General features: G+C 42.1%; 1 protein-coding gene and 1 long non-coding RNA gene across 5 annotated transcripts in view; one reads left to right on the top strand and one right to left on the bottom strand.

The window, feature by feature from the left end:
* LOC137521080 (uncharacterized) overlaps positions 1-2,373 on the bottom strand; it is a 140,157-nt gene extending 137,784 nt beyond the window's left edge. For both annotated transcript variants that reach the window (XR_011022023.1, XR_011022024.1), the window contains exon 1: positions 1,750-2,373. This is a non-coding gene — a long non-coding RNA (uncharacterized lncRNA). The remainder of the gene's footprint in view (positions 1-1,749) is intronic.
* TBX3 (T-box transcription factor 3) lies at positions 1,272-19,686 on the top strand. 3 transcript variants are annotated; one of them, XM_068239837.1, is made up of 7 exons: positions 1,272-2,487; positions 3,335-3,611; positions 4,819-4,965; positions 6,461-6,537; positions 12,606-12,763; positions 13,528-14,165; positions 17,895-19,686. In XM_068239837.1, exons 1-7 carry the CDS (start codon positions 2,096-2,098, stop codon positions 18,318-18,320), a joined length of 2,115 nt encoding a protein of 704 aa, XP_068095938.1. In that variant the 5' UTR covers positions 1,272-2,095; the 3' UTR covers positions 18,321-19,686. The 3 variants fall into 3 exon arrangements, with proteins under 3 accessions (XP_068095938.1, XP_068095948.1, XP_068095955.1); XM_068239847.1 differs by having other exon boundaries at positions 1,275-2,487; positions 3,335-3,602; XM_068239854.1 differs by lacking the exon at positions 1,272-2,487 and adding an exon at positions 2,511-2,680.
* Positions 19,687-20,378: the final 692 nt, after the last annotated feature.

Genomic DNA, 20,378 nt, shown 5'->3' with positions numbered 1-20,378 from the left:
GCAATTCACATTTACTAATTGATCTTACTGATGTTGTGTCTCCATGCTCTGAATGCAAAAATCGATTCAGTGTCCATTGAATGTGCAATCGACCAATTCCTGTGCAATCGACCAATATCATGCTCTATTGACTAAAGGTGGCCATACATCTAGCAATTTGGCTGAAAAATCGACTATTCGATTAGATCATTTTATAGAATCAAGTGTATTTCAGAATTCCCAAGTGATGAAAAGTGGCTGATTTCATGTTGGATCGACCAGCTTAGTCAATTGAGCAGGATGCAAGATATCGGTCTATCGCACAGGAATCGGCTACAGTTCACTTGTCATTCGATCGACTCTAAATCAATTTTTGCATTCAGAGCAAGGAGACACAACATTAGTCAAATCAAATATGAATGTGAATCGCATAGGATATCGCTTTTAGCGTGTGGGTCACTAGTCGATCGACTTTTGATCAACCATACTGAAATCGATTCTTTAATAAAGTCTATTGCTTTGTCAATTGAATCAGAATTGCTAGTTGTATGGCTACTTTAAGTTGGCCGATTCAACATGATATTAGCCACTTTTCATCCATCTGACATGCTGGAACACATTCTATTCTCTTTTGATTTAATAAAATTATTGATTCGAATGGTTGATCGTACAGCCAAATTGCTAGATGTATGGTACACAAAATGGCATTCAAGCTGAAAGACAGAAACGTAAGTGTGTGAGTGTGTAACTTCAAGTCATTCATAAATCATACATGTCCACACGATGCACTCCTCGGCAGTATATGCACAGAATGAGGCCCTATGGTGCACGTGACCCTGGCCACTTTTGCACACGCGTGTCTATGTCAATGTGTCAGATTTTACACTAGAGTCTCAGCTTCCCTCAGTCCAGCCCCAAGTCTCTGAACTGCTCGCACTTATCCTTCCTGCCATTGTACTATAGAACAAGGCGATGAAATGGGAGCCCCACTGAGAGGCTGTTGATAAGTCAAAATTGGAAGTGGTCGAAAGGCTCTGGAACAGAACCTAGTGCTGCAGATGGGGTGTCAGGGAAAAGCCTGCCCTCTGTGGACACATCCAGTTCCAGGCTGCTCCCCTCCCCCTGTGTGCTGCTGCTGCTGCTGCCTGTGTATGTGTTTATTCTCTCCCTCTCTCTCTGTCTTTCCTACAAAGCCACCTAGAGGTTACTGACTTTCTCTGCCAGTGATTGAATAGCTTGTTCTGTTCTTCCACCCCCTACACCTTCCTGCTCTAACCCCTCCCATCTGATCATGTTGACATATTCACACGGCATTATGTAGTAGTGATGCTTTGCTGCAACGTTACAGCTTCCGACACCTTCTTTTTATAACTCAACCCTGTCCCCGTCCACCAGACCTGTCAAAACCACGCCTATGGAGCCACACAATTGGTCCAAAAGCGTCAAAGGGCCAATCAACTAGGTCTGGACTTCTTGCATTGCCACAACACATCCCTAGGATCTGGTGTAAGGAGAGAGTGCATTCACACAGAGAATACTTGGAGCTGAGAGTGTCCCTCTTTCTATTTTCTCTCCTTCTGTGTCCCCTCTCTCACTCTCCCTCTTCCTCCTTCTCATCTCTCTGAATATTCCTGTACTATAACATTTCTCCCAGCACAAGAGAAGCTACTACACAGAAGGGGAGCCTGCATGCTGAAGGGGAAGCGAGTCTAGGTCTACACAGAGGAGACAACTACAAAATCTAACATATATACATAGTGCTCTTCTTACCTTACCAGGCTGCAGACGTGGAAGAAGGAAGAGGACTTGCAGGGAGCTAGACTGATTGCAGAAGGACAAGGTATCTGGGACTGGGATCCCTCACACTTCTCAGCACAAAGGTGGACTCTTGTGAAGGAGTGTCCTTGGCTCTTGTGGGATTTTAACTCTGTTTCCTCTGCGCGTCACCATCTGGAGTTCCATTCTTTTTTTTTGTTTTATTGGACTGATCATTTTCTGTCGGCCTGTTTTATTTATTGTAGTTTCCAGGACGTTCTAGCTGCACTTATTATGTACCTGTGAAGGTCCCTTAGTTTGGACAAAGTCCTGAGCTGAGCTATCCAAAGAGTTGGCGTGGATGAATTTATCCATGAGAGATCCAGTCATTTCAGGGTCAAGCATGGCTTACCACCCATTTCTCTCCCACCGGGCACCGGACTTTGCAATGAGTGCAGTTCTTGGACACCAGCCTCACTTTTTTCCAACCCTGGCTCTGCCACCCAATGGGGCTGCTCTTTCCCTTCCTGGTGCCCTAGCCAAGCCCATCATGGATCAATTAGTGGGTGCCGCAGAGGCAGGCATCCCCTTTTCGTCTCTGGGTCACCAAGCAGCTTCTCATCTGAGGCCTCTCAAAACCCTTGAACCAGAAGAAGAAGTTGAAGACGATCCAAAAGTTCATCTGGAAGCCAAGGATCTCTGGGAACAGTTCCACAAGAGGGGGACCGAGATGGTCATCACCAAATCAGGGAGGTGAGTCATAGCCTTTTGTTTTTATTATCTATTAATTGGCCCCAGCACTAAACATACATGCAGACTCTCCAAGTGCAGACAGTGAGGAGCTTCTAGGAGAAGATAATAGGCTGAATGGAAATTCTTCACCTATCACTTCAAAGATCTATTGTTGTCATGCCAAGGAGGAAAGATACCTTGTCAGAGTGCACAGGTAATCCCCTTGTCACAGCTTGCAGCATTATGTGTATATGTATATATATGTGTATATATATATATATATATATATATATATATATATATATGAAACGTGCGCTGTAACTGTCCTGACACGCATACCGCAGTTTTATTACTGTGATTCCACTTTTTAAAGGCTTTTAATGGGGTGAGGCGAGGGTGAGTGTGGCCCCCGTGACCTCGCTACCTATCTGTGATTGTTGTGGTCAGAGTTTTTGCATCAAAGACCAGAGGAGAATGATGATACTTTTATGATGTCATGCATTTCCTGGTTAATCGCTATTACAGTATTACAGACACTGACATGGGGCCTTCTGCAAAAGTTTAAACGTGTACACCTCCGCATGCAGCTTGTGTATACGTCTGTCGCAGAGCTCAATGGGAATAAAACCAAGATACTCACTTTTTATATGCAAAACCCGTAGACTAGAATATCCCGAGATTTACAGGACCTTTTAACTCCTTCATTGATTAAAAATGACAAAGTTAGGTATTTAACTGCAGAACTCTAGAGTTGAGCTTTTAGCACTGCATTCGTAATAAAGCCCACGCAAGGACTTTACGATTAAATAAGTATATTTTACAGTTATAGTAATTATTGAACAGATATGCAACTCTTTCCTGTTCCTAGGAGAATGTTCCCCCCATTTAAGGTGCGATGCACAGGCCTTGACAAGAAGGCGAAGTACATTCTGCTCATGGATATAGTGGCTGCAGATGACTGCAGATACAAGTTCCATAACTCCCGATGGATGGTGGCTGGCAAGGCTGACCCTGAGATGCCCAAGAGGATGTATATCCACCCGGACAGCCCGGCCACTGGGGAGCAATGGATGTCCAAAGTGGTGACCTTCCATAAACTCAAACTCACTAACAATATCTCCGACAAGCATGGATTTGTGAGTATGGTCAGCATTACTCCTTTAATTCACACCTCAACAACACAATACCCTCTCCATGTGCCATTTGCTATTTATTTCTTTTTTCTAGACAAGGAAATGGGGATTGTATTTTCTATATATATGTATTTATTCTGCACTGAAAAGTCCAGCCATAATAATATATCGCGTCCTTGATTAACCATTTCTCTTTGGAACATTTTAACACATCATTAAATAACCCTGAACTTACTTCCCCCCTCTATATTAATTACTAGTTTTGAGATAGTTTTACATATCCACTTACGCCTCCCCCAGCTGGGCAAGTTATAACTGTGTGTACACAAAAGTGTGACAATAATGATAAAAAAAATTTTTTTTAAAAAAGAAGTAAAAAGTGATTTTCGGGTAAAGTGATTTTTAGTTGCAGGAGATGAAGGCGCCGCTGTGGGCCCCGGGTCTGCGGGGGTAGCACAGATAATAAAGTGTGAGCCTTCAAACATATAATCGATGGCTGAGTTAGATGCAAATTAATTTTCTGCTCTCTTCAGTGGAATTGATAGCTTTATTACTGCAGTTGATGAAAGCGGCTTATTAATGAGATAAAATAAGCACGTTGATTAGTTGAGAGTGGGTGATAAATTATGTCAGATTGCTTTTAGTCTGCGAAAAAAAATAGAGGGTTTATACGTGCTTTTTGCCTTCTCTCTGTTTACCCATATTATTTGTCTTCACGTATTGAAACTGCTTCGCAGGGCGTAGTGCCGTAGTATATATCTTTGTTGATATATATATATATATATATATATATATATATATATATATATATATATATATATATATATATATATATATTCGTAATTTTTGGGACATGTATAAATTGCCTCAGTATGTAAAGCAGGGAGTTTTCTGAAGGCGTTTGGTAGGTTGTCCTGGGGATAACATTAGTTTGTTCTGTTTTTCCCATATGATTCATGTTCTCTTGTGTTTCTTTGCTTATACAAATGCTGCTGTCCGCCTGACATTCTAATAACAGCCAAACTTGCAGTGTTACGTTTTTTCTAATTGTCTTTAGACAGCTCTATTTATAAAACATCAGTGTTTGTTTTTTTGTGTTTGAACACACTGCATAGCCACAGATAATTTTCTGAGGACCTTAAGAAATTAGATGTCCCCAGATCTGTCATTGGCAGTGCGAAGCTTCTGTGAATTGACTGATTTCTGTCTTGTATTGCAGACTATACTGAACTCCATGCACAAGTATCAGCCCCGGTTCCATATAGTGCGAGCCAATGATATTCTCAAACTACCCTACAGCACATTCAGAACCTATGTGTTCCCCGAGACCGATTTCATTGCAGTGACTGCATACCAGAATGATAAGGTAAGGAGCTTGTGTAGGGATTTATCCAACGTGGTTTGGCTTTTTTCCACCAAGATTTTATTATGCATTGATACTTTGAATCCTAGAAGGTAGACCTCCCCTCCCCCAGCTTCCCCCAGCATGCCTACCTTATCTAGTACAGGGAACATCATCGCTCTATGCTGGACTCAGGGAATCAGCCTAGCAGATCACTGTGCACTTTAAACAGTGGACTTTCCACTTTTGTCAGTACAAAGTATGCCTGAGAAAGATCAAAGTGGTAAACGTATGTGTTGCTTGTAAATGTTTAACAATATGGAGACTCTGAGATGTTTAACATAGTTATATGGCCTGTGCTGGCTACATCTCTGCCTCACTATATGACCGGGGACGTCTGATGGGCCTTGATTAGGACATCTTACCTACCGCCAGATTTACGTCAAGCTTCTATTTAATCTTTTACCACTTTCCAACCTCATTAAAACTCTCTAGACATCGAGAATCTCCATTGAACGCAAGCCGCAGCATTTGTGGTCGTTCTTGTGTATTGACTGTGCTTTGGTGTCAGTGTGATATTATTTACTGTAGGTAAACACAAGGTGGACACTTTTGGAATAGGGAGTAGAAGACAAATCCAAATAGTTGCAGAGCATATCGGGAAATATTGAATTGATTTCTTTGTTTTGCTATCAGAAAGGAGCCCACGTTTGCCAGGGTGGAATTTATGAGAGTAAATTATTGAGAAGTTAAACGTTAAACATGCTTTAAAAATATAAACAAACAAACAAAAGAAAACCACATGATCGATCCATAGGCAGATATTTAAACTTTACTTTAAAGCCTTCAGTTTGTTTGTTTTTTTCAAAAAAAAAGTTTTTTTCAGTATCGTTCCTTACATGATTGTTTTTAAACGAATCCCCCCCTGAGGAATCCTGTAGTTGTAGTCGACGTTCAATAAACCTCCATTATGTAGTGACTTTGGCTTGGCTCTGCTAAGGTGAGACAGGAGGAGAGGGGGGGAGAGAGAGAGAGGGAGATAACTGAAAACAAATGCTCCCTGCACAATCCCGATCCACGTCCCCTTTATAATTTAAAAAACATTTGCCCTGTGGTGGAAGTAGAAGTCCCTAATGAAGCAAGGCCCGAGCACCCTACAGAGCGCCCCAGTTCCTACCGATTTGTAGAGACTGGAGACACGCCGAACATTAGTTCCATGCCAAAAGTTTAACCTATCCCACACCGAGCTATTCAACAAAGACCGAGAGGCGCCCTCTGAGAACTTACAGTAACGCCGCGCTGCTTTTTATGTCAATTCTGATCTTTCTGTGCCTCAATTCCTGAGCTGTCCTCGTGTACTATCACCCATTAGGGAAATGTTTATGGTTATATATTATTTTTTTAATCCTAATTAAGGTCTTGTGAGCATAGATTAGGGTACACGTTACACCAACCGTAAATTATCTCATTTCTGTCTGATGTATCTAAATGGATGTCTGTTGCCACTCTTTGCCCGCAGATCACGCAATTAAAAATCGATAACAACCCTTTTGCCAAAGGATTCCGTGACACGGGCAATGGGAGGAGGGAGAAGAGGTGAGTTTTTTCCCCTACTTTTGTGTGTATTGTATGAGATAGGGACCAAGGGACAGCTTTACCACAGCAGTCACAAGTTCATTAACCCCTCCATAGATGTAGGTTCTGACAATTGCACCCGTGTGATACATTTTCAGTGCCTGCAGTAAAATACACAGCTTCTGGGGATATACTGCTATACTGTTTGTGGGGGGAAATCGGGGTACACGTCTTCTCCTCCCAGTTTCTATGTTCAAACTACTGCTCATTACACTTCCGTGCTACTTTTCCCCATACATATTTATTGGTGCAATGATACACACAGTTGCTGTGGAGATTCGGTAGTGTAGTTTGTGTATGAGAAGTAATGCGTTTTGCTAAGATGCAAAGTTGTGTGTGTGTTCGTGTGTGTAATATGCAAAGTAATTACATGTGTGTAACTGTAGATATTGCATCACAAGATTATTAGTGTTGTAATATCTTGTATTAAATTAGTATACTCCAGAGCAAACATTGTTTTAGCAATATTTCGTCATATACAATACAGTCTATATTATATAGCCAAAGGGTCTTTCCAGTTCAGTATAATGGTGGAAGTAAAGTCCTTTATATATATATATATATATATATATATATATATATATATATATATAAAGGATTTGAACAATGTGTCTTACTTTACTTTTAATACATATTGAAAATGTCTAATATGTATAATGAGGTCAATCTGGTGGTGTGTGCATTTTTTTCACTGTTTCGTGAACAGGCTCTTGTATTTGTAGGTTACACTTGATGAGGTGCAGGCTGTTGTCTGTGCAAGTTACACTGTGTACTATAGACAAGCTGAGCTGTGTGCAGGTTACATTGTACTATGGGTACTTTGTAGTGGTGTGTGCAAGCTGCACTGTATTGTGAAACAGCTGTGATATGTGTGGGCCCTACTGTATTGTGATGAACCCAGCTGTTGTATATGCAGGCTAAACAGTATTGAGAGCAAACTGTGGTGTGTGCACATTGTATGAGGGACACACTGTTGTGCTTACAGGTTACACTGGTTAATATCAGCAAGCTGTGTTGTGTACAGGTTATGTTGTATTGTGATGTTTGCAGGTTACATTGTATGAGGCACAAGCTGTTTTGCTTACAGGCTATATTGCATTATGATCAAGTTGTGATGTGATTGTTGTGATTCCCATTGCATTATTGAGACAGTTGTATATGTATGGAGATTACCTTGGATTATGAACACTTTGCATTGGCCTGTGCTTAGTTGTTACACAGCTGTAATGTGTGCAGGTCAGAGTGTATTGTGAACAGACTATTGTGTATGTAGGTTACACTGTATTATTTATGACCACACTCAGCTGTGTTCAGGATGTATTAGGGTACAGTTGTGCTTGCAGACTATACTGTATTATATGAACGTTGTGCTGTAGTTTAGGTTGTATTGCATTAAGACTACTTTGCAGTGATGTTTGCAAGTTATACTGTATTCAGAGGTAGCTGTGATGTGTGCAGTGCACAATGTGTTATGATGTTGTATATGCAGGCACACACAGTGTTATAAGCAAACTGCTGTGAGCAAGTTGCATTGTATTTGAACTAAATTGTGCTGTAAGCATTCTATATTGTATCAAAAGCAAACTGCTGTGTGTAGGTTACACTGTTTCCCTGAGCAGACTGGTGTGTGTAGGTTACACTTTTTCCTGAGCACACCGGTGTGTGTAGGTTACACTGTTTCCCTAAATACACTGGTGTGTGTAGGTTACACTGTTTCCTGTGTGGACTGGTGTGTGTGTGTGTGTGTGTGTGTGTGTGTGTGTGTGTGTGTGTGTGTGTGTGTGTGTGTGTGTGTGTGTGTGTGTGTGTGTGTGTGTGTGTGTGTGTGTGTGTGTGTGTAGGTTACAATGTTTCCCTTAGCAGACCGTTGTGTGTAGGTTACCCTTTTCCCCTGAGCAGACTGGTGTGTGTAGGTTACACTGTTTCCTGAGCAGACTGGTGTGTGTAGGTTACACTGTTTCCTGAGCAGACTGGTGTGTGTAGGTCAGAGGCGTAGCAATAGGGGTTGCAGAGGTGCCCTTGGGCCAGAGGGGCTCCGAAGGGCTCTCCCTCAACTACAGTATTAGCTTTCTATTGGTCCTGTGCTCATAATACAAACAAATACAGAACATTTATATCGCGCTTTTCTCCTGGCGGACTCAATAATCACTTCTATATATACTTTGAATAGTGGTAATCATTAACAAACTGTTCCCCATCCCCTTCTTGCACCTCTGACACTGTAGTTGCCATTGGCAGGTTTTGGTGCGCCATATCAATTGTTATGTTTAGAGTGCTTGGGGGCCCCATTGTAAAACTTGCATCAGGGCCCACAGCTCCTTAGCTACGCCCGCCACTGGTGTAGGTTACACTGTTTCCCTGAGAGGACTGGTATGTGTAGGTTACACTGTTTCCCTGAGCAAACTGGTGTGTGTAGGTTACACTGTTTCCTGAGCAGACTGGTGTGTAGGTTACAGTGTTTCCCTGAATACACTGTTGCATGTAGGTTACACTGTTTCCTTGAGCACAGTGGTGTGTGTAGGTTACAATGTTTCACTGAGCACACCTGTGTGTGTAGGTTACACTGTTTCCTGAGCAGACTAGTGTGTAGGTTACACTGTTTCCTGAGCAGACTAGTGTGTAGGTTACACTGTTTCCTGAGTATACTGGTGTGTGTGTGTGTGTGTGTGTGTGTGTGTGTGTGTGTGTGTGTGTGTGTGTGTGTGTGTGTGTGTGTGTGTGTGTGTGTGTGTGTGTGTGTGTGTGTGTGTGTGTGTGTGTGTGTGTGTGTGTGTGTGTGTGTGTGTGTGTAGGTTACAGTGTTTCCTGAGCACACTGATGTGTGTAAGCTACACACTATCATGAGCAATCTGCTACTTAGGTTAAATTGTATTATAATGAGAAAACTGTTTTTTTTGTTTTTGTTTGTTTTTTTCTGCTATTTACTCTATACTCTATCCTGAGCATGCTGTTGAATTGATGTTTCATTGTTTCATGAGCAAAATGTGCTGTACGCAGGAATGCATTGTATTATGAGTATGCTACTGTGTATATGTAAGTTATATTTTATTATGAACAAGTAGTAGTGTATGTAGTAAGTGTGGTGTTTGCATTGTATCATAAGCAAACTGTTGCATGCACATTACATTGTATTTAAGGAGATTGATGTGTGTAGGTTGAAATGAATTATGAGCAAATTGGTTTGTGCAGGTTACATTGCACTTTGAGCAGATTGGAGTGTGTAGGTTATATTGTATTATGAAGTGATTTGTTTGGTTAAATTGTATTGCGAGGAGATTGGGAGATTGTTTTGTATGGGCTACATTGCATTATGAGCAGATTGGTGTGTGCAGGTTGCATTGCATTTATGAGCAGACTGGTGTGTGCAGCCTTCATTGTGCTAGGAGCTGATTTTTGTGTACAGGTTACATTGTATTGTGAGCAGATTGGTGTGTGCAGGTTTCTATGCACTTTGAGCAGATTGGTGTGTGCAGGTTACATTGTATTATGAGCAGATTGTTGTGTGTGTATGTGTGTGTGTGAGTGTGTGTGTGTGTGTGTGTGTGTATGTGTGTGTGTAAGTGTGTGTGTGTGTGTGTGTGTGTGTGTGTGTGTTTGTATAGATTGCATTGTATTAGGAGAGTATTGGTCTGTGCAGGTTATAGTGTATAATGAGCAGATTGGTGTGTGTGTGTGTGTGTGTATGTGTGTGTGTAGGTTACATTGTATTATGAGCAGGTTACATTTTACTATTAGCATTGTATGTGCAAGTTACAGTATATAGTAAGTAGATTGTCGTGTGTGTGTGTGTGTGTGTGTGTGTGTGTGTGTGTGTGTGTGTGTGTGTGTGTGTGTGTGTGTGTGTGTGTGATGCAGACTGTTGTGTGTAGGTTACATTGTATTATGAGCAGACTGGTGTATGTATGTCACATTGCATTATGAGAAGATTAGTGTGTTGCAGGCAATAGTGTACTAGGAGCAAATGTGTGTATGCAGGTAATGTATTATGATCAGATTGGTATTTAGGCTAAATGTTATTATGAGCAAAGTAGTTTGTGGGGATATATTGTATTATGAGCAGATTGGTGTGTTATAAATTACATTGTATTATGAGTAGACGTGTGTGTAGGTTACATTGTATTATGAGCAAACTGGTGTGTAGGTTACATTGTATTATGAGGAGATTGGTGTGTAGGCTACATAGTATTATAAGCAGACTGGTGTGTAGGCCACATTGTATTTTGAGCAGACTGGTGTGTATGTTGCCTTTTCTTATGAGCACATTAGCACGTGTACAGTGTTACATTGTATTATGAGGAGACTGGTGTGCATAGGTTACTTTGTATTATGAGCAAGTCCTAATGTGTACACTGCATAGTATGCAGGTTACTCTGTATCACGAGTATGAAATTGTGCTGTATACTAATTGTAGGAGCAGGCTTCTTTGTATGCCATTACATTACTAACCACTTAGTGAAAATTATAAAACACAATAAAGTAAGTAGGAGCTTGAAATATTTTGGTCAGTGTTTTTGCTTTTCCAGTTGTTAATTTTATTCATTCCTCGTGAAAGTTATGAGGAAATGTTCGTTTCTGTTAAATGGCTAAGAAAAAAAATACAGTTTTCAAAAATCTCGTCATAAAACCAAACGTAGTTAAAATAAACACGAGGGGTGGGGGCACTGCGTATTTTGGCTTTGCCAGTAATATGAAAGCAAATGTTATTGCACATCCAGATAAAACGCTGCGCCAAGCGACATCATATATTTGGAGAGCGCTCCAATGCGCTCAGCGGCTGCTCTCTTTTTTCCTCTTTACCCCGTGCGAGTATTTCGCTGTAATATTTACACAGAATATGAAAAAATGCTTGTAAAACCCGAGGCAGAATTAAGTGCATAGACCTATGGCTGGCACTGCTGGCAGCGATCTTAAATCTCCCTGTAATTAGAGTTGTTTCCAGTCCAGCTTCAAGCTGCCCTCATGTGATTTACCACACCGAGGGCATCTTCTGTCCGTCCAAGAATTTCTTACACCTCTGATAGAAAACGCAGACTGACACTGTGCTGTCACATAACTCGCCCATCTCACCCGAGCGCCTAATAGAAGCCATTTCATGTGTTTGTTTTGTTACCCAACTGCAAGATTACTTTGTCTTTCTCTGTAACTTTTCTCGGCTAGGTGCTTGTCTGCAGCAGGTTATATACATTGCACATATGGCCACTGATAGATGGCGAGAGAGAAGAGAGGAAAAGAGAGAGAAGTGAAGAAAGGAGAGAGAGAGAGAGGGGGGGGGGGGCATTTAGTATGATCATTATTCCCTTTTATCGCTGCTTCTCTTGTGGTCTCTCTCGGTAGAATAAAATTAGACTTTACCTCTGATATCCCTTTATTTGCACCTGGGCACTTCAATTCACATTTCTATAAGTTTTCTTCCAGGGGATATTTCACACATTATCAGTAAAATGCCACCAGCAAGCAACAAAATACTCAGATCAATTTTGACAGTACTTTTCGCCTACTTTTTAGACCTTTTTTCAAATTGCACCACCTTAAAAGATATTTTAAAAAGAAGATGGAAACTTATCACCTAGGAGAAAATGTAAGAGAAAAAGTGATTTGAGTAAGTAAGGGCCCATGCCTGTTGGTAGATGGGCAAGATGTGATTTTGTGTCCCAATGCTAGGGTTAGCCCAGCCCCCCTGGACTGTGTCTCTGTGCGTCCTCTAGCTCTTTTGGCCCATCTGAATACTGAATTTGGGCCTAAAGGGTAGCATCTAGGAGTCCCGGGCTGGCGCACAATGTCCTCCCTTGAGTAAATCACCCTCTTATTACTTAGCAAAGCACTTTGTGAGTGATCAAGGTGTAGAGACGTGTGAGGTTTATGAGACCCCTGCCCAGGTCTGGCCGGCCCCCGCTCTCCACAGTGCCGGGGTTTGTGAGGTCTCCAGGAGGGAGGACATTAAACCAGAGGTCAAATACTTCTGTCTCCCGGCTGTTTATATTCTGTGGAGGGGAATTATACACATTAATGTGCAATTTGCTTTTCTCAAGGAAACAACTGACCCTTCAGTCCATGCGAGCCTTTGATGAGCAGCAGAAGAAAGATAATGGCAGCTCAGATGAATCCTCCAGTGAACAGACCGCGTTTAAATGTTTTGCCCAGACCTCCTCTCCAACCGCATCTGCAGTGGGCACTTCAAACCTTAAAGGTACATTCCTAATCTCCCATTAACCCCATCACTCAGAACCCCCTACCCTCTTGAGATCACATACGCGATGCCCGACAAACCATTTGCTAATCCCACATCTTGTGCTTAAATGGGGCTCCCTAGGTTAACAGGAAGAAGTCAGGGCAAGCTGCGGCTGGCGGCTCCCTGCGATTAACCCTTCCAATGCACACACTGAAAACTGCGCTCAATGCAGAGAATTTTAGTAAGGTAGTGGTGGTGGCAAGCAAATATTTGTTTCCTACATTCCATATTCAGGGAGAAAGGTGCCTTTAATTGTGCAGTACCGGCACTCTGACTGCAATATGAAGTATGTAAAACAACAACAGTAGTAATAATAATAATAATACATATCATATATCATCAATCATAATTTAATGTTTATTCCTTATTCTTGTGTTGTTATATTATTGTTGTTGCTGTAATTAATAATTTATTTTATTATTATTTATTATTATTACTATTATTTTTTATGCTACTTGTATGACAACAGCTTTTGCAGTGCATTCCACTCCACTACTGAAGAAGAGACAGTTCTAGTAGCAGAGGCTGGTGGACTGAGGCAGCAATTTTTGTCATTTCCTGGTTTTGCATGAAAAAGAGTTTGGGGGATTGGCATTTATTTGTTTGCCCATTTATTTCCACTTTGCTTATCTGAAGTTGGATGTTTGAATAGAACAGGGAATAAAGTAAAAGAGGCGTCTTTAATACATTGTCGCTAAAACTGTTCTTATGTGCTTCCTTAGGCCTGTGTGACAGCGATGGGGACAGTGAGGATGAGAGTAAAGATGAGGCCGGTCACGACACATGTGACTCGGCCAAAATCTCAACCACCACCTCTGAGAACCCAAAGGAGATGAGGAGCCCGACTAAGTCCTCCCCGTTCAGCTCGGAGGTAGGCAGCAGGGGTAGGAGCGAGAAGAATCCTGCAGACTCCAGGCACAGCCCCGGGCAGATCTCCTCCAGCAGCAGAGTCCTGAGCGTGGAGGACCTCAAAAGTCCCACAAGGGATTCACATAAACTGGAAGAGCCTAAACACCACAAAGAACATTTCCCACCTCTAACTGTGCAGACAGACAGCAGCCCCCACCATCTAAGCCAAGCCCATCTACAGAACCTGGGATTCCCTCCTGGTTTAACTGGGCAGCAGTTCTTTAACCCCCTTGGAGCTACACACCCGCTTCTTCTTCATCCCAGCCAGTTTGCAATGGGAGGGGCATTTTCCAGCATGGCTGCTGGCATGAGTCCATTGTTGGCCTCGGTTTCGGGAGCTGCATCAGGAGTGAACAGCTTAGATTCTTCAGTGATGGCCTCCTCATCGCAAGGGCTGCCAGGGACGTCAGCGTTACCATTCCACCTCCAGCAGCACGTCCTCGCCTCTCAGGTATCCACCAAGCAAATCATTATACAAACGTCAACCTTTCTTTTATGTTACTTACAGTCTACAGAATGAGATTGTCAAAGGACATCAAGGATAGTCGAGCAGCAAATGTAGTAATAATAACTTCTGAACATGGGTAGATTATGGGGCATGTGGCCGTGTCGGCTGCCCTTTTAGATGCATTTGGTGAAATGTGTCTACAAGCAGTTAGGAACGTTCCCCCTTTAGCTCACAGAGAGATGAGGCTGTTCATGTACAAGCCATTCACAGAACGGACCTTTTATGTAGAAATCCACATATCCAGGCCACCTATATGATGAACAAGGCAGATTACCCTGAATACAAATCTTCACGTCCAGTAGAAGCTACTTAATTATTTATTTGGGCTACAACAGAAAATCCTCAGGAGAATGTAGACAACTGTACAGTGTGGGTGTACTAAGTGGGGGAGTGTATTTACTGTGTGTCTGGTTGTACAGTGTGTGTAAAGTGTGGGTGTACTAATGGGTGGGTGGGTTTATTTACTGTGTGTTTGGTTGTACAGTGTTTGAGGTGTTTGAGAGTCTACAGTATGTGTATCAAAGTGCATATGACTGAGCAGTGTGTGTGTGTGTGTACAGTGTGTTTACAGTATGAGTATATATGGTGTATATAAGCAGTGTGTGTGTGTGTGTGTGTACCTGTGTACACCATGTGCATGTGTATGAGCAGTGTGTGTTTAAAATACATGTGTGTGTATACAGTGTGTTTACAGTATGTGTGTATATAGTGTGTATGTGTAAAAAAATAAATAAATAAACCTATATAAATATTTGTGTATGTGTGTAGTAGAGTATGTGTGTGATAATGATGATAATCATGGCAGTGCTTTTCCCTTCTCCTTTCATCTCAGGCCTCCTTTCCTTTCACAGAGCCATGATCTCTGCGGCTGATTAATGTGTTATATGTGTCATGAATTATGAATTATGACCTCCACACATTGTGGAATAATCTAGTGTATACAGGCGCTAAAAGGTGACACTAAACACAATTTCAAAGCTTACATTTTAGTTCTTCTCAGGGTAGTTTATATTGTGCCCAACATTAATGATATTTGATGCTGCCTCAATACAGGAGTGCAGAATAGTGGTTCATTGATGGTATAAACTCTCTCTTCTCCTTCTCTTACCCCCCCCCCCCCCCCCCCACACACACACACACACACACCTCCTTCCGCCTCTGCTTAAAGGGGAACTGAAGTAAGAGGTATACGGAGGCTGCCATATTTATTTCCTTTTAATCAATACCAGTTGCCTGGCAGCTCTGCTGGTCTATTTCTCTGCAGTAGTATCTGAATAACACCAGAAACAAGTATGCAGCTAGTCTTGTCAGATCTGACTTTAAAGTCTGAAACACCTGATCTGCTTGTTCAGGTGCTATGGCTAATAGTATTAGAGGCAGAGGATCAGCAGGGCTGCCAGGCAACTGGTATTGATTAAAATGAAATAAATATGGCAGCCCACATATACCTCTTACTTCAGTTCCCCTTTAATAATTGCCCATACCTTTTCTTACAAAAAGGTAGAATTGTATTATGCATAGTTTTTAGTAAATGAGTTTCAGGTTATTTTTTATCCCTTAAGAAATCCTAGTCCTAATTGGGTACCTTTTGAAACCGTTATGCAGAATAATACATTCAATCTGTCTGTCTCATTCTCTACCCCTCACCCACCGTATAAAGACTAATACCCAATACCATCACCTTATAGAGAGCAAAACTCAGAACCACCACCTTAGGCCTCTTGCACACTGCAAGTGATTCAGATTCCGCTTTTTAATCTGTTTTTACTTCCGATTCTGATTTGCAGTTTGCTCCCTGCACACTGCAAATCGGAATCTGAATCGGATGTAAAAACTGATTAAAAAGCGGAATCTGAATCGGAATCGCTTGCAGTGTGCAAGAAGCCTAATTACAGAGTGCAATACTCAGTACCACCACCACCTTATAGAGAGTAATACTCAGTACTACCACCACCTTACAGTGTATAAAACTCAGTACCACCACCTTGTAGAGAGTAATACTGGGTACACACGTTATGGTTTTTTCGTGCGATTCTCCGACCCGATCGTTTTTGCGGCACAATTCCGCACTCGATTCTGCACTCAATTTTCTTATTGTCATTCGTTTTTATTCTATTTTTCCATTCACCGCTATGAGAATTCCAGCCGTGGAAACGATCGAGAGCAATATCGGTTATGACGCATTTTATTTGTCTGATCCGTCTACCGCACGGAAAACATACCGTGTGTATTAGGCATTATACTGAGACATACCCCCCCAGGTAATACACTCAGTACCTCCACCATATAGAAAGTAATAGTACCACCATCTTACAGAGAGTAATGCTCAGGAGTCAGGACCACTACCACCTTATAGAGTATAACACTCAGTACCACCACCGTGTAGAGAGTAATACTCAGACACTCCCCCCCCCCCCCCAGTTATACTCAGTACCCCCCTCCGAGTAATACTCAGTACCCCCGCCATATACAAAAGTAATAGTTAGTACCACCACCTTATAGAGCGTAATATTCAGAGTCTCAGGACCTTCATCTTATAGATAGTATAGTTAAGATCTCTCCCTCCACCTTCTAGAGAATAATAATCTAGAATCCCTCCCCCCCCCTTTCCCCCCCCCCCCTTTTTTTTAATACTCAGGATCTACACACACTATGTAGAAGTTCCATAGCCAAACGCAGGGGGGGGTTACAGCTGCCCAGAATCCCCCCTCAGACCAGGGCCAGTGCAGTGTCTGGGGACAGGCACAAGTTGAGACAGCAGAATATCTGCAGGTATCCTGCTGCTCACTGCACTGCACCCTCTCTTTCCCTGCTTCAGTTGACTTTGGATGGAGCAGCAGCATGTGTACATTGCATGGAGCAGCTCTGGGGAACTCAACAGAGTCAGGTACGAGCACAGCCCTCTGCCCTGCTGGGTGAATGCTTCACTTTCCGCATCATTACCAATGTCGGCTGTCCTCATTATTATCTGTATCCAAACTGCTCCTGATCGATCTCGATGTCAGTTGGTCGAGAAATTGCATTATGTGTACCATGTCATCCTACCATATTATACTGTATTGTGCATGGCTGAGGGAGACCTTTCAGGAATCGCCCCAACCCCCCTTGAAAATCTTTGGTTTGCCCCTGAGAAAAGAGTGTCCTCTTAACACCTAGGTTCTCAACGTGTGGTACACGTACCCCAAGGGGTACTTCTGATAGTTCCAAGGGGTACTCAGGCTTGATATACTTAACCAAGAATAACAAATTTAGAGTTTTAGAAGATGGTAAATCTTATTTAAACAACACAAAATTATTGTTTTAGCTAATTAAAAGTAATAGTACATGTTTGGAAATCGTTCAGAACCAATTATCATGTCCTATGATTAAATATATATTTGTCAAGGGGCACTTGTGATAATGTTTACTATGCTAGGGGGTACTTGGTGAATACAGGGTTTTATAAGGGGTACATACCAATAAAATGTTGAGAAACACTGCTCTAACACAATCCTTATAGAAAATAAACCTGCAGACCTATCTCCCCATTTTATAGGAAATAATATGGAGACCCCCCCCCCTCAATCTCTTCATTGTCTCTCACTCCTTATAAAATTCCTGCTTTTTTTTGTATTTCTCATGTATGTTGCATACTGCTGTACTGACATATTTCCATTATTGTATGTTTTTCAGGGTCTGGCCATGTCCCCTTTTGGAGGCCTCTTCTCCTATCCCTACACCTACATGGCAGCAGCTGCTGCAGCGTCCTCTGCTGTCCATAGACACCCTTTCCTGAATGCAATGCGCCCCAGGCTGAGGTACAATCCGTATTCGTTCCCAATGCCCATCCCTGAAAGCAATAGTCTCCTGACCACTGCCCTCCACTCTCTCCCAAACGGCACCCTAGACGGGAAGGGCCCCAGCCTGGTACCAAGCCCTGCCTCTGCAGCTCTGGACTCTGAACTGACCAGCAGATCTTCAACGCTGTCCTCCGGATCTGTTTCTCTATCCCCCAAACTGTGTCCAGACAAGGAGCCCAGCAGTGAACTGCAAAACATCCAGCGCCTTGTCAGTGGACTGGACTCCAAGCAGGACAGATCAAGAAGTGGCTCCCCCTGACAGCATTAAATCCTGCTGGTGGGGAGGGGGAAGGGGGGGGGGAGGTATGATGAGCTTGTCTCATTCCATACTCGATTTCTTATTGCACTTTGTATGATCCAGAAACGTACCTCCGCCATGTCCTAGTTACACTATTGTGCACACACGTTCAGTCCACTGCTATCTTCAGTCTGGAAACAGCAGAAGAGAGGGTTGCTTGTAAGCTGCTAACCAGATCATATCAAGGTATCTGTTACCACTACCCAGCCCTTGACAAGACAAGTGCTTACCTGCATGTTTAGTAGAGTAAAATATCTTCACTGGGTGTAAACAGAGGATATGTTGATATATATAGAACACAGCTTCACTGCACACTACTAAAACTTGAATATCGGTTAATTTATACATAGCCCCGGTTATGGCAATTGATAATATGGTTGTTAGTGTACATTACAGGAAAACGTATGTCTTTGTAGTAGTTTTGTGGTGTTCCAAGCCCACGCTTGCATGCTGAACAATCTTTTGCCCTTGAGCACCCCCAGTTCCTGCTTGGCAATCTGGAAAAAGCAAACCCATCCTCCCTCTTGTAATATATATATATATATATATATATATATATATATATATATATATATATATATATATATATATATATTCACACACATGCAATGCAATAACAGGGCATAATGTTTCTGAAGGGGAGGCATCTATGAAATAGTATTTATGTAATTATTTGGCATCTCCTGTACATACCTGGGATACAGATTCTTCTGACTATTAAACTTTAATTTATTTATATTGTATATAGTTTTGTACATAAGCCTCGAATTGTGTTTTATTTAGGAGTGTGTTAAACCTATTGGGTGCCAAATGGACAGCAACTAAAAATTAAAAAAAAGGAAAAAAAACAACAACAAACTTGTGCGGCACAGAGAGGGTTAAGTCATTTCCATTTCAGTCCTACAGTCCATATTCCCAGCCGAGAGAGGGTGTTGTGAATGACAGGGACTCTTCACAGGGCTGCTGCACATTCCTGCTTCACGTGTACAGTGCACGGTGCTCTGATGACTGACAGCTATGATGTGTACACCCATTGGATCCTTCCCGAATCGTTCCCTTGGAAGGCAAGACTCCATGAAAGAGTACAGCAAGGCTTGTATCGGCATTAGCGAACATTTCAGCAGCAAGGCAATGGCTACTCCAGTCTCCAGCATCTCTGTGTCACCCTGCCATGGTTCTTACTTGCTGCTCTGTCTGTGTGCAGCTTCTCCCTGAGCTGTGTGCCTAATAATATATGAAGGTCTAAATATCTACTTCTATACATACGATGTAATGAATGTTTCATAGGTATTGTTTCCCCCTGTATTTCTTTATTTTGAAAGTCTCAACGAGTTTCAATAAATCTTTTTTTTTTTATTGAATTGTGTACTGCCTGTGCGAATGTTTGTATGCGACCGGAAGTGTCATAAGCAATACTTTAAGAATAGTTTTGAGACGGCGGAGGTGGGGTGGGGGGTTACAGATGTTATGGGGTAGTCTCCTGTCTGATGGGTATTCACGTGTGTGTTTGTTTGATCTTTAGAAATGAAAATTGTTGTTAATATAATTATTATTATTATGCAACGTGTTTCATTCTCTGTTTGTATCAATATCTCAGCAGCAAAGACACACACACACACACACACACGCCCCCCCCCCCCCCCTAATAGTTTATATCCATGTGCAGGAAGGGGGAGAGGGGGACAGGGAGGAATTGAAACCCCGGAAGACAGTCCCTGGCCCGCGTCCTGCCTTCTGTAATGATCCTCATCCAGCAGCACAATCGCAGCCAGCCTAGACAGAAACAGCTGCTCTTTGTAACTCCTGAGAAGTCGCAGGGTAACCCCCACTGACAGTTGTGATGTATCAGAGATAAGATACGTTTTTCTTTCCCCAATAACTATGATAGTGGTTTATTTTCTCCAGCCAGACAACAATTACATTTTTTTTAGCGTCCCAGGGACACGAAAATAATTGGACTATAGAAATGATTATTGGACTGTGCGTTTAGCAGGTGACTTAATGTTTCCTGTTCATAAA

Source organism: Hyperolius riggenbachi, chromosome 1, assembly GCF_040937935.1.
Source record: "Hyperolius riggenbachi isolate aHypRig1 chromosome 1, aHypRig1.pri, whole genome shotgun sequence".
NCBI lineage: Eukaryota > Metazoa > Chordata > Amphibia > Anura > Hyperoliidae > Hyperolius > Hyperolius riggenbachi.
The sequence above is the reverse complement of the archived record's forward strand: the minus strand, read 5'-3'. Positions and strand labels throughout refer to the sequence as shown.